At 51.8% G+C, this 24994-nt stretch overlaps 11 protein-coding genes across 12 annotated transcripts; 4 read left to right on the top strand and 7 right to left on the bottom strand.

Moving 5' to 3' along the window:
* Window positions 1–172: 172 nt before the first annotated feature.
* Window positions 173–1592, bottom strand: ALTATR162_LOCUS11066 (uncharacterized protein; the record flags this gene model as incomplete). The annotated part of the gene is made up of 2 exons (XM_043318708.1): window positions 173–964; window positions 1458–1592. The coding sequence occupies 2 exons, from the start codon at window positions 1590–1592 to the stop codon at window positions 173–175; spliced, it is 927 nt and encodes a 308-aa protein (XP_043174643.1).
* A 334-nt stretch (window positions 1593–1926) lies between these two features.
* Window positions 1927–3602, bottom strand: ALTATR162_LOCUS11065 (uncharacterized protein; the record flags this gene model as incomplete). 2 transcript variants are annotated; one of them, XM_043318706.1, is made up of 3 exons in its annotated part: window positions 1927–3346; window positions 3397–3426; window positions 3472–3602. In XM_043318706.1, 3 exons carry the CDS (start codon window positions 3600–3602, stop codon window positions 1927–1929), a joined length of 1581 nt encoding a protein of 526 aa, XP_043174641.1. The 2 variants fall into 2 exon arrangements, with proteins under 2 accessions (XP_043174641.1, XP_043174642.1); XM_043318707.1 differs by having other exon boundaries at window positions 1927–3354; window positions 3397–3421.
* Window positions 3603–4080: 478 nt separating this feature from the next.
* ALTATR162_LOCUS11064 (uncharacterized protein) lies at window positions 4081–7239 on the top strand (the record flags this gene model as incomplete). The annotated part of the gene is made up of 6 exons (XM_043318705.1): window positions 4081–4311; window positions 4365–4532; window positions 4600–5844; window positions 5892–6394; window positions 6445–6524; window positions 6578–7239. 6 exons carry the CDS (start codon window positions 4081–4083, stop codon window positions 7237–7239), a joined length of 2889 nt encoding a protein of 962 aa, XP_043174640.1.
* Window positions 7240–7370: 131 nt separating this feature from the next.
* ALTATR162_LOCUS11063 (uncharacterized protein) lies at window positions 7371–8201 on the bottom strand (the record flags this gene model as incomplete). Its single annotated transcript, XM_043318704.1, has 1 exon — window positions 7371–8201. One exon carries the CDS (start codon window positions 8199–8201, stop codon window positions 7371–7373), a length of 831 nt encoding a protein of 276 aa, XP_043174639.1.
* Window positions 8202–8691: 490 nt separating this feature from the next.
* Window positions 8692–9925, top strand: ALTATR162_LOCUS11062 (uncharacterized protein; the record flags this gene model as incomplete). Its single annotated transcript, XM_043318703.1, has 2 exons — window positions 8692–9687; window positions 9764–9925. 2 exons carry the CDS (start codon window positions 8692–8694, stop codon window positions 9923–9925), a joined length of 1158 nt encoding a protein of 385 aa, XP_043174638.1.
* A 331-nt stretch (window positions 9926–10256) lies between these two features.
* On the bottom strand, window positions 10257–12050 carry ALTATR162_LOCUS11061 (uncharacterized protein; the record flags this gene model as incomplete). The annotated part of the gene is made up of 3 exons (XM_043318702.1): window positions 10257–10346; window positions 10422–11861; window positions 11928–12050. 3 exons carry the CDS (start codon window positions 12048–12050, stop codon window positions 10257–10259), a joined length of 1653 nt encoding a protein of 550 aa, XP_043174637.1.
* A 246-nt stretch (window positions 12051–12296) lies between these two features.
* Window positions 12297–12988, top strand: ALTATR162_LOCUS11060 (uncharacterized protein; the record flags this gene model as incomplete). Its single annotated transcript, XM_043318701.1, has 3 exons — window positions 12297–12341; window positions 12414–12782; window positions 12833–12988. 3 exons carry the CDS (start codon window positions 12297–12299, stop codon window positions 12986–12988), a joined length of 570 nt encoding a protein of 189 aa, XP_043174636.1.
* Window positions 12989–13724: 736 nt separating this feature from the next.
* On the top strand, window positions 13725–15578 carry ALTATR162_LOCUS11059 (uncharacterized protein; the record flags this gene model as incomplete). Its single annotated transcript, XM_043318700.1, has 2 exons — window positions 13725–13884; window positions 13942–15578. 2 exons carry the CDS (start codon window positions 13725–13727, stop codon window positions 15576–15578), a joined length of 1797 nt encoding a protein of 598 aa, XP_043174635.1.
* Window positions 15579–15689: 111 nt separating this feature from the next.
* ALTATR162_LOCUS11058 (uncharacterized protein) lies at window positions 15690–16704 on the bottom strand (the record flags this gene model as incomplete). The annotated part of the gene is made up of 4 exons (XM_043318699.1): window positions 15690–15860; window positions 15905–16301; window positions 16365–16439; window positions 16490–16704. The coding sequence occupies 4 exons, from the start codon at window positions 16702–16704 to the stop codon at window positions 15690–15692; spliced, it is 858 nt and encodes a 285-aa protein (XP_043174634.1).
* Window positions 16705–20796: 4092 nt separating this feature from the next.
* On the bottom strand, window positions 20797–22761 carry ALTATR162_LOCUS11057 (uncharacterized protein; the record flags this gene model as incomplete). Its single annotated transcript, XM_043318698.1, has 2 exons — window positions 20797–21030; window positions 21145–22761. 2 exons carry the CDS (start codon window positions 22759–22761, stop codon window positions 20797–20799), a joined length of 1851 nt encoding a protein of 616 aa, XP_043174633.1.
* Window positions 22762–24464: 1703 nt separating this feature from the next.
* Window positions 24465–24980, bottom strand: ALTATR162_LOCUS11056 (uncharacterized protein; the record flags this gene model as incomplete). The annotated part of the gene is made up of 1 exon (XM_043318697.1): window positions 24465–24980. The coding sequence occupies one exon, from the start codon at window positions 24978–24980 to the stop codon at window positions 24465–24467; it is 516 nt and encodes a 171-aa protein (XP_043174632.1).
* Window positions 24981–24994: the final 14 nt, after the last annotated feature.

Raw genomic sequence — 24994 nt, 5'->3', positions numbered from 1 at the left:
AGAGGATTCAGGAAGGACTTTGACGAGGACGAATTATCTTCGTGGGGGAACCAGCAACGGGTTGACACGGTACGAGTTTCTATTGCTTCATATATCCTGTGGATGCATCGTGACATTCAGATATACCTTTGTAGACATCAGATTCTGAGGATCCCGTTAGTAGAATACTCGCTCACTTCCACTCAACAGCCCAGGTCATCTCTCCTTTCCTAAACGGTACAACCTCCACATCTCCACCCCCTTCCTTCTTCAAAACATCCACAACCTTCTCCCCACCCTTCCTCAAAACGACCTTCCCCCCCCTAGTATCCTCAACCTGATAGAACTTCCTTCCCCACGCCCCAAAGAAACCCTCCAAAACTTCCTTGGTCACCTCACTCTCCTTGACAACTCCTCTCTTTACACCCGTCTCGAGCGCATCCAACACATAACCCAACGCATACGGCTGCGTAAACACACCGGCAGCAACCTTGTCTTCACCCCTCTTCTTGCCCCTAGGATGCGGTGCAGAATCCGTCCCAAGGTAGAATTTCCCGCCGCTCTGCACCACAGCACGGAGTAAGGCATCGCGATCCTCGGGCGTCTTGGCAACAGGCTTGCAGAAACAGAATGGGTCGCCCGCCCAATCATCGATGATGAGACTGAGGTGGTGAGCGGTAATCGTACCAGATACCGAGGGACCGCACGAACGGACTGCGTCTAGAGCGGCAGCGGTACTGCAGTGCTCGAGGATGATGCGCAGGTTGGGGAAGCGCTTGTGCAGGGAGATGAAGGTGGGTAGGAAAGCGGGTTCGGCGTTGAGGATGGTGATGGCGCCTGTTTTGGTGTCTTTGGTTGATGACACATGGGTGCCGGCTGGGGTGGACGGGACTTCGCCGTGGAGGTTGAGGACCATGTTTTGTTTTTCCATTTCTTCGAAGACGGGGTAAAAGGTTTCGTAGTCGAGGACGCCGGATGATGAGTTCTGTAGCTAGGTGGTTAGACTTGTTTACGAATTGCTTACTTGTACTGATTGTCTCTTCTTCCTCCATCTCTGTGTCGTTTTTGATGAGGTCATGGGAGTTTACGTACCGTTGTAACACCTGCTGGGTAAGACTTCACACCCGTAATTCCTGCTTTCTTCGCTTCACGAATTACCTCAGGTGTGATGTCTTCGTGGAGATACAAGGACATGAGATAATCCACATTCGGTTCGATCGCCCGGAGCCTGTCGCGATATTCGAGACATTGTTGTACAGACGTGATGGGTGGAACGAGGTTCGGCTATAACGGTGACATGATGAGTTAGAGAAGCATAATTACCTGTATTTCGTGATGAAAAACAAAACAAAAAGAATTGGGAAAGCTAGACGACGCAAGGAGACAAGGAGTAAGTAAAAGGAGATGGTATGACACAGATGAACCAAAGACTGAAAATGACGGGTTGATGTGTAGTAAGAGAGGCGCCAAGGGCTTACCATGACATACACCTGATTCACACCACCCTGGCGAATCGTGGGTGTGACGAGCTGCGACATTTCGCCATCGCGAAGATGCACATGTGCGTCAAAGGCCGCTGGCAGCTCAATCTCAGTTAGCTTGGTAAACTCCATCTTTGGCTATAGGGACTCTGATAGTCGGTGTTGTTGCTGCTGAAAATCGCCCGCATTTTGGCGAGATCGGGCATCAGAGCCGCACTAGTCCGGAAGCAGAAAGTATCACCATGCATCAATGAATATGGAATTGTTGGTTGGAAGAGCATTAGTACTCCATTCTGTGAACTCAACTTGGAGAGGTATATATCATATTATATAGCCAGTATATACTGGTGCACTCCTTGCGCCTCATGGTATCTCATTGCAAATTACACGTTACAGCTCCAACTTACTCTCTATTCTAATGCAAGTCACACCACTAGCCATCCCCCAAACAACATCTCTACACAAATCAAATAGCAGCAGCCGAAGACGCGACAGGCGCATTCAGCATCCCTGCGCTCGCCTCATTCTCCAGGTTTATCTTCATCTCCAACCACGAGTAAAAATTCGAAGACTTGCAAAAGCTCTCGTACAGTCCGTCCCTTGCGCGATGACGTTGGATAGGCCCAGTGCCGCGAAACTTGACACTCGTACCGTGACTACTCACACTGCTCATGAGATCCGGTACGTGGAAGCTGGCATATCTGTTGTTGCCGCCTGGAGTTACTACGTTGGAAGTTGCGAGGTAGCGGTTAATAGGGGCGATGAATTGCGCAGTGAGCTCGGCGAAGTGGCGACGGATGATGGGACCGAGTTCGCGGGTTTGGTCACCGAGCTTGAGCAGAGTTTCGATTTGCGATACGACGGTTGGGTCTGATTTGAGAAACCGTTTGGATGGGGTGTGGACTTCGATGCCACCACCGGGGAGATCTAGGAGTGCGTTGCGGCTTGATTTGTGGTGGAGCGAGTGGTGGCGGCGTGTTGGTACGGGGCCATCGAAGTTTTGAAGATATAGGATGTGTGGTCGGGCTTTGTGACTGGCTTCTGCTGCTGCAACGATGCGTTTCAATAGAAAAGGGTTGGTGATGCCGATGACGAATGATGTTGGGGTTCCGCCGTCAATGCCTATGCTTTTGAAGTTCGCTTGCATGGTCATGTAGGGTTTGATCACACCTGCGTATGGCACGGGGCAGATGAGATCGACCAGCGACGAGACGGCTTCGCTGGCGAGTTGTGGTGATTTTGCGATGACGATGACGCTTTCGCAGAGTATCAGCTTTTCGTACAAGACGTATAGGTCAGTGATGCAGGGCATGTAGTGCATGATGTTGTCCCAAGAGCCGATGGGTTCGTAGGCGTAGATGGACAAGGGGATATCCGAGATCAACGGCGTAGGCCCGGGGAGTCCTTGGAGAGGAAAAGCGCGATGTGGTGCAATATCCAGAGTCAGCGTAGTGCCCATGAAGGGAAGATTGTGACGTCCTAGAGCTGGAGGTGCCCATGTATTCATCTGCGAGTATGCAGATTCCAGAGTCGTCGGATCGCTAAGATGTCCTGTTTCGGTCATCTTTTGTAAGATGCGGTGATGGAATGATGTGAAGTTGTGATGAGAGATGAGCACCAGAGTCCTCTGGTTGAAGCTCCTCTTCATGGTGTCGTCGAATTCTTGGCGGAAGATACATGAGCCATAGAAGGTGTCAGCGCTACCATGAGGGGGATTTGGCGAGGTGAGTTTGATGTCAGGCGAATTGTTGGTGATGGCAAAGTCGTAGGAGAGATCCTCGGCTGTCTCTGTGTTCTGTTGCTCAGGGAAGCTGTTGAAGCATATAGCACTTAAATCGGCCGTCGTAAAGGGCACATCTGGTGGGTATAGTATCTCGATTTCTGGACTACCAAACTCAATACATTTCTCATAGACATGGCACTAGCAGTTACCTACCCGATATCGACATTGAAGTTGCACACTATACTGCTGCTGTAAGCACTCGCCAGACAGGGGACAAACATGACTTACAAAGCCACAGCCCAGTGCTTGAACCCCCCTGTCGCGATGGGCGAGAGCTTTGGCTCCCTCAATTTCTCCATCTCTTCCTCGCGTCGCGAGCGGCGATGAGGGTTCAGAAACTTGTTCTTAAACTTCTCCATCGACTTGCTTGGGGGCACCTGACAGGTGCAGGTGAACGCAGAGTGATGTGAGGCGGCGACGGCAAAGGGCGTTGGTCAGAGCGACCGAGTGACTTGGACAGACTAAGCGCCTAGCGGCAAGGGGAAGTGCCAATCGTCATGACAGTGAGGGTCGTGAGGATGAGGCGTGGGCAGTCGTCGAGACATGTTTTGGCCAAGGGCTATGTGCTCGAGGTTGCTTTTGGCTATGTCTCGTCTATCGGCGGGTTCTAGTGAGCAGGGATGGGGGCGCTTGTGTAGGCAGTACGATGACGTGCGGGCCCGATTCGCGTGGCTCGCTCGGCTCCAGTATCGTGAGGAAACACGACCCGGCAGCAGCGAGTGAATGCCCTGCCGTACTTCACCACAGCCCCTCTACGCTACCCCGCCCGCAGTACAGTGCAAGATGCGATACACGGGCCGCTGCACCATGTAGAGTTCTTGACCACTCGACCTCACCATGGACGCCAATATCACCAAAGCCCTCAATGACAAGCTCTACGACAAGCGCAAGAGCGGCGCGCTCGAGCTCGAAGGCCTCATCCGGGATGCACTGGCTGCCCAGGACCACGACAGGATAGCAAAGATCGTGCACCAGCTCTGCCATGAGTACGCCTATGCTGTCCACCAGCCCCACGCCCGCAACGGCGGCCTGATAGGTCTGGCTGCTGCCTCGATAGCCCTGGGGCCAGTACGTGCATACGTACCATATACAGCCTGCCATGTTTACTAACACGGCAGCAGGAAGTAGCCCGCTATCTCGAAGAAATCGTGCCCCCAGTCCTCGCGTGCTTCGGCGACCAAGATGCGCGTGTTAGGTACTATGCATGCGAGAGCATGTACAACATCGCAAAGGTGGCCAAGGGTGAGATACTCGTCTACTTCAACCAGGTGTTTGACGCTCTCTGCAAGGTGAGAAAGCACCCGCAACATGCACTTTGAGGGGTGAGACAAGGCTAACACGGCCCGGACCTGCCAGATGGCTGCAGACTCGGAGCTCTCTGTCAAGAACGGCGCAGAGCTGCTGGATCGCCTGATCAAGGATATTGTCTCTGAGTCGGCTGCCAGCTATGTCTCTGTGCTACATGACACGCCCGACCAAGAGGACGTCGAAGACGAAGCCCACCCATTCGCTTTCAACCTCGACCGCTTCCTCCCCCTCCTCGAAGAGCGAATCAACGTCCTGAACCCATTCACACGTTCCTTCCTCGTGGCATGGATCACGCTGCTCGACTCGATACCCGATCTCGAACTCATCGCCCATCTCCCGCGTTTCCTCGGCGGCCTCTTCAAGTTCCTGAGCGACAGCAACCAAGATGTATACACCATGACGCAGCAAGCCCTGGACCGGTTCCTGGGTGAGATAAAGAAGATTGCGCGAATCAAGAAGGGCATAGCCGACAGCAAGAGGAGCAACGACAAACATGGACGCAGGCACTCTATAGGTAGCATCCATAGTGGAAGCGAAGCGACAGACAGCACGCCCCTTGAGCTCAACGACTCCATGGATGACAAGGGCGATGCAAGTGGAGAAAGCGGCTCCATCTCTGGGGACAGCGGAAAGTCTATCAACGGAGACGGAAACTGGATACCTGGGCAGGATGTACACGTCGACCACCCCAAGATTCTCGAGATCCTAGTCGACTTTCTGGTCCCCCCATCAGACACAGAGGAGGAGCAGACCGAGATACTGCTGACAGCACTCCGCTGGATAGACAACTTCTTCGACATTTGCCCAGAAGACATCATGCCCTTTGTCCCAAGTCTCCTGTCGCACGTCCTGCCACGAATGTCACACGACGTCGACACTGTTCGCAAGGCCGCAGTAAAGGTCAATGCATCGCTGATGGACTATATTCTGTCATTGTCCGACGACAATCGCCCCCGCGATGGGGCTGCAGGCGGACAGATCCAGTTACCTCCTTCCCTATCCGAGCTTGGTAAAGAGCTTACCGGCACCCAACGGCGAGATTCTAATCTATCTGGCCGATTGCTCAAGGCTGTCATTCGTGACCAAGCCAACAAGGCTGAGTCGCCCGATAGCAAGGGCACACGGTCCCCCACACCGGCAGAGGAGCGAGGTCCATCACCACGTCCAATACCAGAGCTGGACTACCAAGCTGCTGTCAGTGCTCTGACACTGCAGTTCTTGAACGAGCACGAGACTACTCGCGTTGCGGCCATAGCATGGCTGATAATGTTGCACAGGATGGCTCCTGGCAGAGTAAGTGCCGACATGTCGACACCAAAGTAAAAACTAACAACCTGCAGATACTGACTGTGGACGATGGTACTTTCCCTGCTCTGCTCAAGACACTTTCTGATCCTTCGGATGCCGTGGTCACGCGCGACTTGCTGCTTCTCTCACAAATATCCTTACACAGCGATGATACCTACTTTACTTCATTCATGGTTAACCTCCTGAAGCTGTTCTGTACGGACCGCCGACTCCTCGAAACTCGTGGAAACCTCATCATTAGACAGCTTTGCATAACACTAAGCGCTGAGCGTATATACCGTACCATGGCTGACTGCCTTGCCAAGGACGAAGATGTCGAGTTTGCCAGTATTATGGTCCAAAATCTCAACAACAATCTCATTACTGCACCAGAGCTTGCCGATCTCCGAAGACGACTCCGGAATCTCGACAACAAGGATGGTCAATCGTTTTTTGTTATTTTGTTCAAGGCGTGGTGTAACAACGCTGTAGCCACCTTCTCACTGTGTCTCCTTGCTCAAGCTTATGAGCAGGCATATCATTTGCTTCAAGTCTTGTATGTTTGGCTATCTGGTAGGATACGGAATACTTTGCTGACTCTGCCAGTGCGGATCTTGAAATGACAGTCAACATGCTCATCCAAATCGACAAGCTAGTCCAGCTCCTCGAATCTCCTGTCTTCACCTGTAAGGTCCTTGGCTGCTCGAACTCAATCATCCTACTAACAGCACCGGTTTAGATCTCCGAATGCAGCTCCTCGAGCCGGAACGGTACCCACATCTCTACAAGTGCATGTATGGTCTACTCATGCTGCTCCCTCAATCGTCGGCCTTTGCAGCGCTTAAGAACCGCCTCAACAGCGTCTCGGCCATCGGCTACCTGCACATTGCGCCGCAACGCAGCAGCTCGACGTATGTTCACCCTTCCTCGTCCTCTCCCACTTTAAACCACTTGCGGCAAAAAAGCTCAGAAGTCGGCTCGAACAGCAGTAGTGGTAGCGGAATTCCGTCGTCTGGAGGCCCCAATGCTTCGACATTTGAGCGTCCAGGCCGCTTGAAGCCGAGAGATGGTCTAGGCGGTCCGGAAGCGGGTGGCAGCGTCAAGTGGACAGAATTGCTCGAGAGATTCAAGCAGACGCAGGAGAAGGCCAGACGTAGCCAGCGAATGGCCAGCATGGGCGAGGAGGAAGAAGTGCAGGAGAAGATGGGCCCAAGTGCTCCTACGCCGGCTGTACCACCAAAACCCGCTGGACTGAGACCTGGTAGTCCGGCGAGCGCGATGAGGCCACCTCCCACGCCTGCACCACCAGGCCCCGTGCTGGGACATAAGCCCAGGTCCAGTTTGAGCAACCTAGGGCGATTTGCTGGAGGTGTAGCCGGAAGGAGGAAGGACAAGAAGTAGAGGTTGAGAAGAATTTCTAGCTTCGTGATTTGTGCGTTGGCGCGGGTGGACACAAACTGCATTGCAGGCGTTGTTCAGGAGCAGTAATGATGGGCATTTTCCAAGCATGACTGGCGTAATTTGATCCATCTTCAGCGATGTTTACCCTTTCTGAACCTAATCCCGTCTCCGTCTTTCTCCTTCCATCCCGTCGTGTCACCATCTTTCCCATCGTCGTCGCCCAAGACCCATGTTTTGACAATCTCCTTGATCTCGGGCTTCTTCTTCTCCGTCTTCTTGGCCTCACGCACCTTCCTCACATAGCCACTGTAGACCGCCACTTCGGCAACTGCAATACCCAACGACCCTCCCATGCTCAGTCCTAGTCTGCTTCCCACACTCCAGTGTCGCGCAGCAACCCAGATAAAGACTGCCACACAGACAATTGAGATCAAGATGTTTATGATTAGGATGATCTGTCGGTGGACTTCTTCGTAGGATAGGTCGTCTTCTTCACTGGTGGTTTGCGTTGCACCAATGGAGAAGGGTTCTGGGGCGCGAGGGAAGCGCTGCGAGAAGGACTCGCGCGTTGGCGGGGGGTGTAGCATGCGTTCGTAGGAGAGGGCCTCTTGCTCGGCGCGGAGACGGGCCATCAGGGCGTGGTATTCGGGAGTTTGCGTAGGCTTGGGAGGAGGGGGCGGTATGTAGACTGTTGTGTTGGCGAGGAGGGCAGCGAGGGTTGTTGGCGTAGGTTCTCCAGTGTCTTCGGTATTCTCTGACGACTCCTGGGTGTCTTTGGAGACATGGCTTTTGAGCAGCTTGGATAAGTCGATTAATTGGCTGTGTGAGATGGGATTCCCAGCTTTGGGTTCCACAAGCGTGGGCTCATCGGCGTGCTGGAGTTTGTCGTACTCGTCGGCGGATAGGTGTCTGGCTTTTGCGACTGCCCGGACGATACCGGGAGTCATAGTAAGCAGGACCATGGTGGTATACGGTGTGTGCGTGGTAAGAACAATCGTCAGTCAGGCACGCGGCATCACGCATAGTGAGACGCGACAGGGATGTGCGGCAACCCAGGGAAGCTAGCGTTCCGAACGTCATGGATATTTCGACTTCGACAAATCTAGCCGATAGCTGCGGGCGAGGTGCAACTAGTCAATTTCACCACCACCACCCTCTTTGCACGCCTGCAAGACGCTGACACAGCCCCTCAATTGCACCGTCTCTTCCCATTCAAGAGACAATTTGAGGCAGACACCTTCCATGACGAGCCGAACACCCCGGCTCGCGACCTCCATCGCGCGACAGCAAACTTCCTCCTCTCTATCGCACCGCTCGATATGTCCCTACCGTAGCGCCGCACTCTCCCGCTCAATACACACCCATAATGCGACGACACCAACACCTCATCACCCTTCGCGGCGGCGGAATCAGTCCTCATGGGCTGCTGCTGTCAATGTAGCGCAAAACATCATGTCCTCGCCGCCACCAGATGCGCCTATCAAGATGGACCCTTTCCAAACCGTCGCCCGCGAAATGAAGTTTCTCACCGGAAACATACGACAACTACTCGGATCGGGCCACCCCACCCTCGACACAGTCGCCAAGTACTACACACAAAGTGAGGGAAAATACGTACGGCCCATGTTAGTCCTGCTCATGAGCAGAGCGACGGCACTCACGCCGCGGAGTTCAAGAGGAGGCATGGGAATCGGCAAGCAGAGTGCGGATATTTCGATAACCAACCCCAGGATCCTGGCGGACGAGAATCCAGATCAGAGTCCCATCGCCAGCATACGACATGACGCTGCGTACACGGCTGAAGACAGCGATATCCTGCCGTCTCAACGCCGGTTAGCAGAAATCACAGAACTCATTCACACAGCTAGTTTACTGCACGACGATGTCATTGATCACTCCGTTTCCCGCCGTTCCGCTCCCTCTGCCAACATCGAGTTCGGCAACAAAATGGCTGTACTGGCAGGCGATTTCCTGCTCGGAAGGGCGTCGGTTGCGCTGGCTAGACTGCGCGATCCAGAGGTTACGGAGCTCCTGGCTACGGTCATCGCAAACCTGATTGAAGGCGAGTTCATGCAACTCAAGAACACGGCATTGGATGAGAAAAGCCCGTCGTGGACGGAAGATACCATGGCGTATTACCTGCAAAAGACGTACCTCAAATCTGCGTCGCTCATCTCAAAGAGTTGTCGCGCCGCCGCTATTCTGGGTGGATCTAGCCCGGAGGTTGTCGAGGCGGCGTATCTATATGGCAAGAATCTTGGTCTGGCGTTTCAACTTGTGGACGACATGTTGGATTATACGGTGAGCGAGGCCGAGTTGGGCAAGCCAGCTGGTGCGGATTTGGAATTGGGACTTGCGACGGCACCCTTGTTATTTGCGTGGAAAGAAGATCAGAGTCTGGGGAAACTGGTTGGAAGGAAGTTTTCGCAACCAGGCGATGTTCAACGGGTGAGTGCTGGCGAGAATGTTGCTTTTAAGAACAGTGGCTTGAGAATGGGGTTATGCTGACATTTTGTCTCAACAGGCTCGTGAAATCGTTTCTCAAAGCTCGGGCTTGGAACAAACCCGCGCCCTAGCACAGGATTACGTTGACAAAGCCATCGATGCAATCTCCTTCTTCCCCGAGAGCGAGGCGAAAACTGGTCTTATCGACATGTGCACCAAGGTTATGAAGAGGAGGAAGTGAACATTTTCCAGATTTGAAACTAAGGGTAATAGGAAAATGACTCGCGAAAGCAACAATCACGTTTAGACATGCGCAGAGAATCTGTATGAACATCATGTGTGTGTGTGTGTGTGTGTGTGTGCACGGCACAACGTCTCGCAATGTGGGAAGCGCGGGTTGGGAATCTCGAGGTTCATGTGTGTTGATACCGGACGGTACGACATATACCTTCTGCGAATCCACTGGTTCGCTCTATCATCTGGCGGAGAAACTCTACTTCTGTATATATACATGTTTACAAAATACTAGAGAAGCACGTCTGGCGACTCCATTTGAGATGGTCGTGAGTGTTTTATATCTCATCCTCGAATGGCCGCACAACTTGCCCTTTTTCTTGTAGGTAGTCCTTGACTTGTTTGACTGTGTATTCGCCTCTGTGGAACTGCGAAAATTGTTAGTTTTCCTCCTAGTTCATCATACGATAAGATGAGAAAATAGTGGCGGGTGGGTAACTCACCATTCCAGCGCCCAAGGCAGCATCTGTCCTCGTCTTCGCAAACACCTCTTCAAAGTGCCCGGGGTGGCCTGCGCCACTACTTGCAATGACGGGGATCTTGATTGCATCCTTGACGTCGTTGATCAGCTCAGTGTCGAAACCGCTGTTGCTTCCGTCCTTGTCTATGCAATTTAGTAGGATTTCTCCTGCACCCATGGCCTCGACTGCGGTGACGAGCTGTCGGACGTCAAAATCGCGGCCTTCACGTCCACCTTTGATGGTACATTGGTACCAGCAGTACTCCTCGCCGTTCGGACCCGGGGTGGCGGTTTTGATCGTGTGGTGCGGTGTTGCGTCAGGAGATGAGACGTATACGCGTTTTGGATCTACGCTTATGACAACGGCCTGGTTACCGTATGCAGAGGAGATGGTTTCTATTGCCGTGTTGCCCGCTAGCTTGCTGCCTCGCGCATAGTATTCTTCGGCTGCGGTCACAGCATCGGAGCCTATGCTGACTTTATCCGCGCCGGACTTGAAGTACATGGTCGCGATATCGAGGGCAGAGATCTTGGTGCCGTCTGTATCTACCGTGTCGCGGATACCTCCGCCTATTGTCAAGGGGACGAAGACGGTTTCGCTGGTCCGACGTAGGATCTCGAGCATGGGTGTATCGGCGACGGGACAGTTACGGAAGGATGTAATGTTCAGGAAGGTGACTTCGTCGGCGCCTTGTTCGTAGTATTTCTTCGCCATGTCAACGGGTTTGCCTAGGTTTCGCACAGCATTGCCGGCTCCTTCTTTTTCGCGGACGTCGTACTGATCACCTTTTGTTACTACGAGATCGCCCTGGTCGTTTGTTCGTACGTCGAGACAGGCGATGACACGTCTTGTCAATCCTTCTTTTGTTTCGGCCGCCGATGGCTTCTCCGGCAGTTTCTGTGATACCTTGCCATCTAGGAAAGCCTTTAGTACGCGTAGGCCTGCTGCGCCGCTCTTCTCAGGGTGGAACTGCGTGGCGAAGACGTTGTCCTTTGCTACTGCACCGATGAACTCCTCGTCACCGTACCGCGCAGTCGCGACTGCCCAGCCCTCTTTCTCTAGCTTACCCTCCTCATATGGCACAGCGTACGAGTGGACGTAGTAGTATTTGGAAGTCGGTCGCAGCCCATATAATGAGTCATCCGTGACTTGACCGGGGCGCGACGTGTTTGCGCTGTTCCATCCAATGTGCGGCACGCTCTTGTCCGTGTCTTTGAACTTTCGTAGTCGCCCAGGGATGACTCCCAAGCCCTTGACGTGAGGATCTTCTTCCGAGCTTTCAAACAAGGCCTGCACACCGACACATATTCCCATGAATGGCTTGCCCTGTCTGATGTGTTCGCGAATGGGCTCCGTGTAGCCTGCTTTCTCTAGCTGGGAGCAACAGTGTCCGAAGTGGCCGACGCCAGGGATGATGAGTTTCTACGCGCGATGCTGTATCAGTACTTGTCAATTCATGCGCGATTCCAAGTAGGCGGGATGTAGTACTTCGGCGGAGGAGACATCGGCGGGTGTCTTGACCCATTCGACGGTATAGCCAACCTTCTCGATGGCATTGACGAGAGAGCGGACGTTGCCGGCAACGTAGTCGAGTAAGTGAACTGACGGCATGGCTGAAGATTAATTAGAGGAATGGAAGGAAGAGGGTGTGACTTGAAAGGAAGAATGTTTGACTCGAACAGTCACGGGAAATTTGGATGCACCCCGCCGTCATTGGAGGGGCAGTCTGGCGCGCTATCGCTAGTGCCCGCGTACCCCTGTCAAATAATTCTTTGGGTCTTCGTCGTCGCGAAGCCATTGCAAAGACCTCCACTACTACCTCCCTCACGTACCAAACTTTTTACGCGCATCGTCAACATGGTGCGAAAGCTCAAGCATCATGAGCAGAAGCTCTTGAAGAAGGTACGGATCCCCTGCTGCCTGCCGCTGCAGTGGCGCATCGCCATGTGAATACCATCTAACGTCTTCCTACAGGTCGACTTCAACACCTACAAGAGCGACAATGATCACCGAGAAGCAGCAGTCATGCGCCGCTACGCAATCCAAGGACGCGACGATTACCGCAAGTACAACCAGCTCGCGGGCTCATTGCGACAGCTTGCCCACCGTGTGGCCGCGCTCGATCCGTCTGATCCCTTCCGTCAGAAGCAGGAGGATTTGATACTGGAGAAGTGCTTCTCCATGGGTCTACTTGGTACGGGTGGTGGCGGCCGTGGAAAGTTGAGCGATGTCGAACACAAGCTCACAGTCAGTGCCTTTGCACGGAGGAGATTGCCCGTTGTCATGACCCGACTTCGCATGGCAGACCATGTGCAATCTGCTGTCACCCTCGTCGAACAAGGAGTAAGCACAGTGGATTCAGGATATGACCTTCGGAACTAACAGATTAACAGCATGTGAGAGTCGGAACTGATGTCGTTACAGACCCAGCCTACCTCGTCACAAGAAACATGGAAGACTTTGTCACCTGGGTCGACTCTTCCAAGATCAAGCGCAACATTATGAAGTACCGCGATAAGCTGGACGATTTCGAACTCGAGGCTCTATAAGTTTTTTTGCAATTCTTCCATCAGATGGCGTTCAGGCAAATATGCATTGGGAGGCGTTACGACACATGCGATATCCAGCCATGTCACAAATTGATCTTTTTTCCGCTTTCACATCTACCATCTCTATTCTGATTCGCCCAATTTCGTCCGACGACGCCACGACTTACTTTACTAGGCGAAAGAACTTGACCAACCTGTTCTGCCAAACATGTCCAAGCACAGGAACTTCGATATCGGAAGACGAGTGCTGAGCATTGGATGCATGAGGCGGAATGAACTATTTTGCAGCAATGGTAATCGTTTTTCTACCGTGTAATGTTCCTCTAGATTGTTGCGCAAACAGGACAACGATAGCCATGCACGGCTATTCTGAAAACAACCATGGGCTATCTTTTTCCGACCGTAGAAGAGCGAGCCAATGACATTCGCCGACGGCCGCCACACAACTTGCATTTCTTTACCCAAACCGGCAATGACGGTGCTTATGCTCAAGTCTGTACAACAGCCCCAAGCATACCCGAATTTGACTCGCTTGCTTGTGCATAAGCGGCATGTCGCTATCTCCATTCATGGGTGGGGAGGTTCGGGGTAATTTCTGGGGTAGCCACCGGATCCTCGCAGCGAACGGTTGGTGGGTATGGTATTTATTACTACGACGTCGCTGATCCTTCAAGCTCAGTGTCGATGATTTCAGAGGGATTTTGTACATTTCTCCTCCTATTTACCTCTCTACACCATGACCACGAAGGGAGAACGAGAGCACTCAGTGGCGCACATCGAAACGCTCGATGACAGCACGAATACGTCGGATCAAGACGACCATTTCTCCAGCAATGACGCCAACGAGGAGATTGTTCGTCATTTACAGACCACGGGTGAAGATGTGGGCTTAACATGTGCGTATTCTGAACAGCCACGCGTTTTTCCAACAAATCATGTCTAACCTACTCTAGTTCGTACATTGATGGCCGCCGTGTCAATGGCCATGTGCTACAACGCCTACCTGTTCACCCTCCTCATTCCACCGGCGATCCTCACGTACATCAACGCAGATCTTGGTCCAGACCCCAGGTACACCTGGATCACAATATCCTGGAATCTCGGCGGCGCCATGTTCGTGACCGTTGGCGGGCGACTTTCAGACATTTTTGGCAGGCGGTGGTTCTTCATTGCCGGAGCCATCATCCTCATCATCGGCAGTATTGTTTCAGCCACCGGACAAAGCATCAACCAAATGATCGCTGGTGGTGCTTTGTTCGGCTGCGGTTCTGGATTTCTGGAGATGGCATTTGGTGCGGTCCAGGAGATTGTGCCGAGCAAGTATCGACATGTTACCATTGGGTTATTCGACGCTGCCTCGATAGTATCCCAGATCATGCCATTGGTCAGCTGGGTCATCATCAAGCAGACGGGCAATTGGCGTATCTGCTATTATGTCATGATAGGTTTCCAGACCATCAACCTTGCACTTCTCTTCTTCTTTTATCACCCCCCGTCCTGGAAAGAAAAGAGGGCCGAACATGGAAAGTCGGCTGGACAGCTTCTACGGGAATTTGATTGGTTAGGACTGTTTTTGTTCTTGGCTGGCTGTACCCTCTTCATCGTTGGGGTCAGCTGGGGTGGATCAATGGCCCCTTGGGTTTCTGCGACAGTTCTTGCACCCATCATCATCGGGCTGATAACGTTGATTGGCCTAGGGTTTTACGAAGCTTACTACACCCTTACCGCACCTTTGTTTCCGCCGCGTCTCTTCAGAGCACTACGCCATTTCACTGTTCCGATGCTGGTCATGGCCATAGGCGGAATGCAGTATTACTCCAACGCGACCCTATGGCCCCGCCTTTCTCAACTCATCTACGCCAGCGACGAAATTTCCAAAGGCCTCTACGCTGAAGTCCTGCCTCTTGGTACCATCATCGGCGGGATCATTGTGGCTTTCAGCAAGGTCATCGGTCACCAACGTTGGGTTATCATGTTTGCCGTCGCCCTGCAAACAGCGTGTGTTGGCGCCATGTCTACCTCCACAATGGATAATCCTGCCAAGTCGATTGTTTTGACAGTCATCATCTCGACATGTACCTCAGTCAACCTACTCAACGGTATGGTTCTAGTAGGTTTTGGCATCGTTTACCAGGAGGATATTGGCACTGCGGCCGGTCTTGCAGGAACTTCTCGACTTCTTGCTGGCGCGGTAGCTACCGCCATCTTTGGAAACGTTACAAACAACAAGTATGGAGATGTCTTGCCTGCGCACGTTCGTGATAATCTTGCTCCTTTCAACCTCTCTTCGGATATCGTTACTAGGTTGGTCACAGCAGCGAGAGCGAACACTGCGGCTGGATATGCAGCTATTCCAGGCATAACCCCTACAATTCGAGCTGCTGCTAGCTTAGGGAACAAGCAAGCGTATCTAGAGGGTGCGCACTTGTCGTATCTGGTAGCACTTGCTTTTGGACTGCTGGGTGTGGTCGCTGCTTTCTTCATTCCGTCGGTCGATAAGAGGAAATACACCGATAAGACCGTTGCGGTCCAGAGAAAAGACAGAAAGGTATTACAGGAAAAGAAGGTCGCAGAGATTGGAGGGCCATGATTTCAGCTGCTCTTCGATGTCCGTCCTGAAAATTAATTTTCTACCAGCAAATATAGGGAAAATATTATGTCGCCTCTAAACATTGATGAAGCGATACGCTTGAACTGATGTTCAATCCTTCTTCTCACTTGCGTTCGCACCAATCTCAACATCCGTCTTCGCCCAGTATTTACTAAGATCTCCAACCGGTGGGCAAACGGACCAGCGCATCTCTGCAGCCATAATGACGAAGAGCATATACCAGCCTAAGAACCCCACTATGAACAAAAGTGCGCCGCCAGCCTGTTAAAACTTAGTAATATTCTGAATATGTTCAAGTAACTCACCTTCTGCAGCTTCAGCGCCTTGTCAAAATTCCCATTGCTCAACGCCCAGTAAGCCCCGCTCAACACCCAGACACCCACTGTCACGAATCCAAAGATACCGGCAAACACTAAGTTGATCCTGATCGTGAAAAGCCAAAATGTACCTAATGCGAATCCCCAAACAAGCAGATACAATGCGATGACGGCATTCATCTCCTTACTCACCGCCCCTGCTGCTGCATCGCCAGTTGCAGAGTAGGTCGCTGCAAGACCGAGCGTAGGTAGCTGCAGCATGCCAAAGGAGAGCCAGAAGACTGAAAAGAGACCACAGACCATCATCGAGAAGAACTGCGCTTGTATCCAGAGGAAGATCGTAGCGAGAGTGAGGAGCAAGGGGCCGGTGAAGAAAAAGATGCCACTAAAGGAGGATCAGTATAAATTCATGATAGATGTGCAGGTAGCTAAAAGAAGACAAACTCACGCAACGGCCTGGAGACCGGAAGCACCACCCCAACCCATCAATACCATGGAAAAGGTAAAGGTTGAGATGACGAATCTGTAATGCTTTTAGTATCGTCTTTCTCAAGTCTGCGATGACCATCTTACCCTAGGAAGCCTAAGGGAGCCGCATTGGCATACTGTTGGGCGCGTTCATTTGCATGCGGTGTCTTGGGAGCCAGATACAACTTCTCGAACAGCTCTGGACTAAGAGAGATGTTGGTCGACGTGTGAGTGAGTCGCGGCTCCTTGTCAATCCGATCAGAATCTGTGCTGTTTGCGGTGTGCACTTGATGCGCGTTCGTAAATGTCGTGGTCGCCATATTTACTGTAATAATTATTCGTACAGCTGGTGATCCGAAGATGGATAAACGATCGTAACCTTGCAGCACCAGGTCAGGGTAGCTCGCACTTATCAACTCACAAAGTACCCTGTTGCTCAACCCTCTTCTCCACATGCACGGTGGGGAAACACATCCACGAAACGCCCACGTCTTGGAAACTACTTAACCCACATCACAACAGGCCTGACAAGTTGCTCATTTCGGACTCTGTATGCTAGAGCCATGGTTTCCTATTCGTCAAGTAATGCCGCCACGGCTCGGCCAATCCTTCTAGTTGGCTGGATATATATCTAGTCGCGCCGAAACGCCACCACTCCGAAGGCTGCGGCCAGGACATATTGCAATGGTTAGCATCTTGAATGTTGTGGTGGAGGTCGGGCTTCCCCGCTCGCTTCCCTTGCACTGGGCTGGCCGGCAATTCTTGGACGTGTGTTGATTGGCCAACATACAACTTACATCCGTGCCCCATATCTTGGGAGAGGTCAGCGGGATATAAGCCACCGTGCGATGGCCGGAATAAGATTAGTGGGGTGATGTGAGATCTAGATCGATACCGTACTATTTGATCTCCGGGTAGAAGCTCATTCCACGCGACTATGGAGAATCCCATAATGTATGTATGTTTTAGAACACACCTCAGTAGATCAGAAGAGCAATGGGCACCATAGACATATTTTGGAGTATTTATAGGCCTGATTAGAGCAAGCATCAGCGATTGCGAGAACATAAATCGGTCTAGAACCGCAGTGCACTTTACAACATTGCGTCCTCCACGACGCGCCTCGTGGATGTGATAATCTGGGCATACAGTCTTTTGACAGCAATCTTCACTCAGAATGCGCAACAATAACGACACGTCCGCCTACCTGGCGCTGGCGTGACCGGTACGTGCTTAAGCTTGGGAAATTTCGGGAAGCTCTGCAACTCAGGCATGCGCTTCCGGAAATTGAAGAACATCTTACCAGCTGCGTCCATGCTAGTCACCTTGGGATACGCTGGGAGCCTATACTGCGCATTGCCCTGAACCCCCTCACGACATCGTATGCGGGTATCAATGTACGCGTCGAGAGCCAATACAAATGAGGATTGAAGGCTGTATCGAATGGTTGCGCAGTGTTGAAGCTATTCCTGGTTACAGGCACCGGGAGGATCGAACACTGCATCCAAGTGCAGATATTCGACGATGGGGGAGTACATGTTGAAAATCATGCGCTTCTGTTCTTGGACATCTTGAAGTTACTGACAGCCGGTATATTCCCGTCGCTCTAGCGCAGCCACTGTCGAGAGGTCGGCCCTCTCAGCTCCGAAACGGCTGGTCATGGATGTGTAAAGGGCTTCGGCCCGCGGTGGAATGTATCTGGACATAACGTGAGTACAAGAAGCGTTTCTTAGTGGGCTCACTAACGAGTACTTATACAGTGCATACGTCGTCTTACTGACTCCAGAATTTTGCCCTCCACGCATCCCTAATGACCTGGGAATATGCGCCTAGACCGCTGAGCTCCTTGAGGACATAGTCCATGTTGCCCTTAGTTATCTGATGGGCGCTGAAGTAGACGAGGGCGAACACAGCTTTCTCAGTACTGTCCACTACAGCATGCCAGCGTAGCTATAATTATATTGAATTTCCGCTTACAGATCTCGTATGGGCTGCTAGCAATCACTTCTGATCTACAAGAGAACGGAATAAGCTACCCTTCTGGGTCAGCGGTGTGGTACTCGCGTTCTTCATCGTCCAATTCTTCGTCTTGTGGTCCAGCGTGAGAGCTAACTGAGCCGTTCGTGATATCTTCGAACCTTCACTTGCGTGCCTGGCAATTCTGAAATCCCCTCATAGGTCCTATGGCGGCTTCATTGGGTTGTGGATTGACCATTGGTGCTAGGTACGGGGGTCCGGGTTGTAAGTCGGCGGGCTGCTTAGGTTGCGGACGCGGTTGCTGCTGGGGTTGCGGCTGAGATGTTGTTCAGCGCGCACATAGCCGAGGAACTGTATGGATTTATTCAAGATCGTGCTGTTGTGGATAGAGAGGAGATGGTGAGTTTGGAGAGGAAAGATACCTACATCTAGCCATATCTTCGTCGAGAGTGTGATACATCTGGTCCGCAGTCGTCCAACAGGATGGATACTCGTGCCGTATACCTGTCAGCTTGCCTATTGTCGTTTCCGTGGTGACCCCCATCTTTATAGACCATTGCATTATGTTGATTCTCTAGCGTAGGTGGTCTTGTGATGCTGAAATTGCAGTTCATTGCATCGATGTCATTGACTTCACCAGGGGGCGTGCTCTCGTGTAAGCTGTACATATCACATCGGGATTTGCATGTATCCACGAGTTTGCGAACGTCACGCTTCGTTTTGACCAGACCGACCTCGGATGCGAAACTAGTACCTTGTAAGGGTCTGATAACAGCGTCGGCCGCGGCCCGCTGATTGGTCGCTCTATGCGTGATGGTGACGATTTTGTCGTTTCTCATCAGTAGATGCCCAGCAGTAAGAGAGAATATGTCCTGGTTGCATGTCATGAATAGGCATAGCGTCCCAACGCAGTCTGACGTTCCGATCCTGTCACCACCTCATATCCTTCCAATCCAATCTCGTGGGACCTTTGATTCCACACGTAGTGGATGATATTCTCGTACAATAATACGCATGTTTCGCAGCCATTCCGGCAAAAATGTAGGCGTTTCTCCCCATGGCCGATTCGATAACGAGGACGGATCGGTTGGCAATCCGTGTGTATGCAGAAACGTTAAAGCTATATCAAGGAAGCTTTGGAAAACGTCACAAAAACGTTCCCATAACGACAGGCAAACGTTGTTGGAGCGTTTGAACGAACTCTAGAGGGTAGAGGTATTGGAACAAACGGGATTCGGCTTTCCACTAAGTGCCTTCTCCGCGTGCAGCGGCGTCCTTGAGATTTGAGGGGCTTTGTAGGGTTGAGTATTGACCCTCTGTAATGTGGTTTCTACTTATTGGGTGAGTTCCTTTTGATAGTCCACAGAGTCACAGCTTGGGCGGTGTCAGTAATGGATGAACGAGCGCCCGCCGGCGCATGCGAATATGACCTGTTGGAGAGGGGAGGCAATGGTAGTGGTGCAGTCATTTTGCTTAGCGTAATTACGTACCAAAAATGGTAGCGTCTCGATGCTACAGATATTTCAGTGTTAGTAGCAGCGGCCTAGATCCCCCTCATAGCGTGGTGGCCACGTTCAGCCACGCGGTACATTGCCATCGTTCTTGGTGCGAATGCCCGAGGATCATGTTGGAGGGTAGAAGTTGCTAACCGTACCCAGGGAGCTATAAACAGCAACTGCAATTGAAAAGCGCTATCCTTATTAACAGCGCATTAGCGGTTTATGATATGTGAGTGTTTGGTGAGCGTTGGTGTTGCGGATGCGAAGTAAAATCAACAACCTCTAGGGTGCTTGGCAATTGAGGCGGAGACAACGGGGTCCTACATTCGGAGATCTCCCCCGAAGTCCGGGATGGAGCAAAGTTCGGTTCTCAGAACGATATTCTTGTACAGCCGACATACTCTCTAGATCTCTACGCTCAGGTCCTTAGTATTAATTCAGGTTAACATGTTCCGACAAGCTCTGATGATGACGCTACCTAGATAGGCATCACAACGGGAGTTAAGATGGTACCCAACCAGGGATAGTTTTAATCACGTAGCACTCAATGGATCAGCGGAAGCAAAGACACCGTGCTACCTATGACCAAAATCAGATTGGTGGCTTGACATAGACTGTGGACTGGAACGTGATTCGCGATTGTTTTCTTGTTGGAATATATACAGTAAAGGTATGAGTAGCGTAAGAAGTATTTACATGCGGTTCCCGAAACATGGTAGGAACCTACCTAAATAGCAGTAACATAGTATGTATCAGAAGAAAGAAGTGCATACGAAGTGGGCATAAAGGAGCGTAAGAAGAGAACACGAAGACCGGAAAAGACTGGACGTCCCAAGTGCGCGATGCGAAAACGTACGCATTGGACTGCCTGTGAGTTGGGCACGACATTGCTGACCTTTGAAGTCTCTTGTGAGTGAGTATGTATCAATGAACGGTCTAATCCAGCTTGAACTTCGAGCCACCCTCAATGAGAGGAGGCCAGCGCTTCTTGAGACCAGAGTCGTCTTGAGGCCAGACGTCCGTCGTACCAGCCTTGTAGGCTGCCCAGTTGTTGCAGTTGTTGTACCACTCAGAGCCGGCAGCGGGAAGATTTATGGACTGCTTGCGCTCAAGGAATTGAACGCTCAAACCCATGCCAACGTGGAAGGCGATATGGCAGTGCATCAACCACTATATATGAGAAGTCAGCAGTTGTCAAGAGAGCGCGATAGAACAGAAGTCCTTTCATGATAAGATACTTGAGAAGTCTTCCACGGGGATTGAGACAGATGACCATGTACTTACCGCACCTGGGTTATCCGTTGGGTAGGCAAGAACAAGCCAGCCGTTGCCTTTGAGCTGAGTAACGTCGCGACGCGGCGGGTTAGTGAAACGTAGCTGGCTAAGGTGGGTGGCTACGTTGAACTGCCCATCACCCGCACCGAGGATGTAGCTGTCGTGGCCGTGGAGATGGATTGGATGAGCGATCGGCGGCGCTCCAACGGCCTGTTGTACGACCCAATAGGTCCATGTAGATGACGAAGTTGACGGTACCTCTACAACGTTATATGATTGAGGGAAGTTGTTGTTGCCATCCGCGACGTACTTGATGGTCGGTTTTCCGGGATCGATGATCATCGAAGTGCCATTGATAGTCCATAGTACTGTATTGCCGTTCGCCGCTACTGGACCGAAAGCGATTGGGAGGTTCTTGGCTTGGGCGGCGAAGGTTGTGCTGGGGACATTCTTTGCAATCTTTGGGCTAGTGACCGGATCGACACATGCTGTGAAAGGAATAGCTGGTGCAGTTGAGGTGGGGTCAGCCACAGTCTGGCCTTGGTATGTAAAGATGGCGCGTCCTTCGCGAGCATTGCGCGATTGACAAAGTCCGTCTGCGACAGCACGGAACCAGTAATTTCCAGCGGTCTGATTCGCGGTAATGATCACATCGTATCGTTGGCCGATACCAATCTGTAGGTGAGTAGTGTTGTACGGGTTGATGGGGACGAAGTCTGTTGCGATGACCTGGAAGGGATGACCATCAAGGTTTACAACCATGTTGGTATCGACTGCGGTATTGACGAGTCGCAGGCGGTAGCGTTTACCTGCTTGAATGGCCACATTGTTCCATGCACCTCCTCCTGCAGCATTTTTAGCAGTCCCGTTGATTAAGATATTGTCACCGACCGGAGGGCCCAATCCAGCTTGGCCATTCTGGAATGCGATGGAGGCGGCTTGGTAAGCGGTCTTGTAGTACCAGTCGGTGATTGGCATGACTCCAAGATCGACGTCGTAGTTTGCCGTAGCAGGGCCGTTCACGATAACCGTTCCGACGACGCCATCTCCATATTGATGCGAGAAATGTGAGTGATACCATGTAGTTCCATATTCGGTTGCTTGGAATTCATAGGTTTTGAAGTCTCCGGGTGCCAGTGCACACTCGGTGATTCCATTGACACCATCCTGGATGTTCTTGTTGAGCATGCGGAAGCCATGCCAGTGGATGGAAGTGCCATTCGATTGAAGGAGGTTGCGGACAGTAACTCTGATCGTGTCGCCCCAATCTGCAACAATCGTTGGACCTGGATATCTACCATTGATCAACATGCAAACCCTGGAACCTGCGCCGTCAGGGTTGCACGTCGTGTTTTCGATGCGAAGGTTGTATGAACGAATTACGCCGGTATTCGGCCAGGATGTGTACATATCCGTGGAAGAAGTGAAACCAGGGGCCCAGCAGTGCCTCGTAGTAGCAGTATGGCCAACATTTATACATGTAGCTGGTGATTGACGTTCCTCGAGGCCGCCCCGCTTTGGCGTGAAAGGAGCGAGCTCAGCGACTTCAGCCGGAATCGCAGCTGCAATGGCGACTGGAGTGAGGAGCCCAAGAAGAGTAGCTCCCAGGATGGAGAAGGACTTCATCCTGACTGGATGTGATGGAGTTCAGCGAGTGTGGAGATGTAAAGATCGAAAGAAGGAGACAGTGTAAGGCTCAGGATGCTGGTATAAAGGGGTGGAGCAGCAGACTCATACTCTTATATGTGATCCCATGGTAGATGGCCTTCATCTTCAACACAGGTGGTCAATTTACACACTCAATAAATTCTTGAACGCCATGGCGCAATAGAACCCAATCTCCTTATCTTGCCCACGAACTACAAGGATGCTAGTATGGCTCGGGATGAGAAAAACGGAGATTGAGTGTTCGGAGATCGTGTTCGTAGCAATGCTTCGCTTGAACATGAATACGGGCAGAGGGTGATGGAGATGCATGACCATCCAATCCTACACGAATACAGTCAGCACGGACATTGACCGCTCAATCCACACTACGGAGTTTTGCGTCTGACTCCATGAGTAGAGAGCTACGGCCAATCTCGTAAGCACAAAAGTCTGCTGGACTGCAATGGCACGAGGGAAGCCATATTTGAAGTTCGCGAGGTGGCTTAGACAAATTTCACAGCCACTCCGCTCACTTGGATTTGGTTCCATGGTCGATGCAGCCGCAAGTAGCGAGTAGCGCATTCGCCGTAAAACATTTGCACATGATTAATGGCGTACCCGTTATGCCTGATGTGTGGCAATGCCGGAGAGCATGGCGCATACATCGCGCACAGGCCTGTATATGCCATAAGCAAAGACCCCAGGATTGGCAATGCTATCTGAGCTGAATGAGCCATAAATACGCCTGCGATGAAGCCCACGTGCTTCGTTGAGAATTATTGGTATACACGATGACTAGACCTTTAAGCTAAGCTAGGTACACGAGCTCAGAATGAAATGGCAGGAATAGAAAGACGAGGCTGCCTGATAGCGTCTAGATAGGCGTTCGCCTGGCGCTGTTGTATGTCACTCGCCATGTCAGTTACTTTGCATCCACATGATCGACCCGACACCTTCGTAACGCGCTTATTGGCCTTGATTGCGGACCAAAGCTAAATGAGGGGAAAACCACGAAGCTCAAGAAGGCTTCCTCTTCGTTGAAGAACCGTATGCTCGACTGATACGCTTTGGCATTCAAGCGTTGTCGAGTGCTGCAGGCTCTCCCTCCTAGTAGGTGTTCGCGGCGTTTGGATGTGGCAAAGGTAGTAGTCTTTCATCGGCTTCGTAAGAGCATGCAACGATGTATCGAGATACCCGAGCTGGTTACTGTAGAACTCAGTTCAGCCGGCGAAGCGAAGTCCGTCGAGCACGCCAACGGACTTCATGTGCGCTTCGTAAAGCTTGCTATTGAGTTCCTTGCTTAGGGCCCTGATTAAATAATCTTTTCTTTCGCCTTTTCGAGGCGACTTGACAGGCGTGGAAGTAGTTGAGAACTTGCGATCAAGGACCATAGTTATTGCAAACGTATAGGCTAGTATCTGTACTGACCCGAAGCGGTATTCTTGGCATGGTGTCGCTTACGTAGTAAAGCACTACTTAAATGCAATCTCGTTGTATGATGCGGATTTAACTACAGAGATCAGATTTCCTAAAGATCTTCAAGCATATCCATTTGCGGTAGGGAAATTCGTGAAGGCAATGTTTTCCGGCAGCCTCCACGGTCGCCCGTTAGTGGTCCGGAAGGTCGGTGGTCGCCGAGACTCCCTGCTGTAGTTCTGATCTACGCATGCGATTCTGAAGACTTAGGAGGCTTGTTGGCCGTCGTCCGGGTTGAAGCCTGGCTCCGGCAATTCATATCCATTTTCTGAAAAGCCAGGCGCGACTGTCGTGCCCACCAACGTCCAGTTTCCTAGGCTTGTCGCCCGCTGCCACTGGCCCTTGTCGATGATGACCTGTGGTGACTGGTCCCTGAAAATATCACTCCCTAGGACCTGCTGTTGAGTTGCTGTGCCGTTGTTCCACGACAATTCCAGTCTCAAGGGCGCGCCGGCGTAAAAGTGCCAAATCTCGACAGCATCGGTGACCCGGTGCCAGTAGGATGGACCGGCTTGACCCTCGAGCAGATAGTAGATGGCGGTTGAGTATGAGCGATTGGTGATGCTGCCAGCATCTTCGAAGGTTTGTCGGTAGTAACCCTTTTCTGGGTTTGGCTCCAGTCCAAGCTTGGCGATGACGTCTTGCGCGCCGATGCGTTCGTGATAAGAGGCAGAGACTCCGAGCAGCGATATCGCGAGGTAGGTTAGAGCGAGCTTGTTCATGATTGCGGATGTTC

The sequence above is a fragment of the Alternaria atra genome, assembly GCF_907166805.1.
Source record: "Alternaria atra isolate CS162 genome assembly, contig: 35, whole genome shotgun sequence".
NCBI lineage: Eukaryota > Fungi > Ascomycota > Dothideomycetes > Pleosporales > Pleosporaceae > Alternaria > Alternaria atra.
The sequence above is the reverse complement of the archived record's forward strand: the minus strand, read 5'-3'. Positions and strand labels throughout refer to the sequence as shown.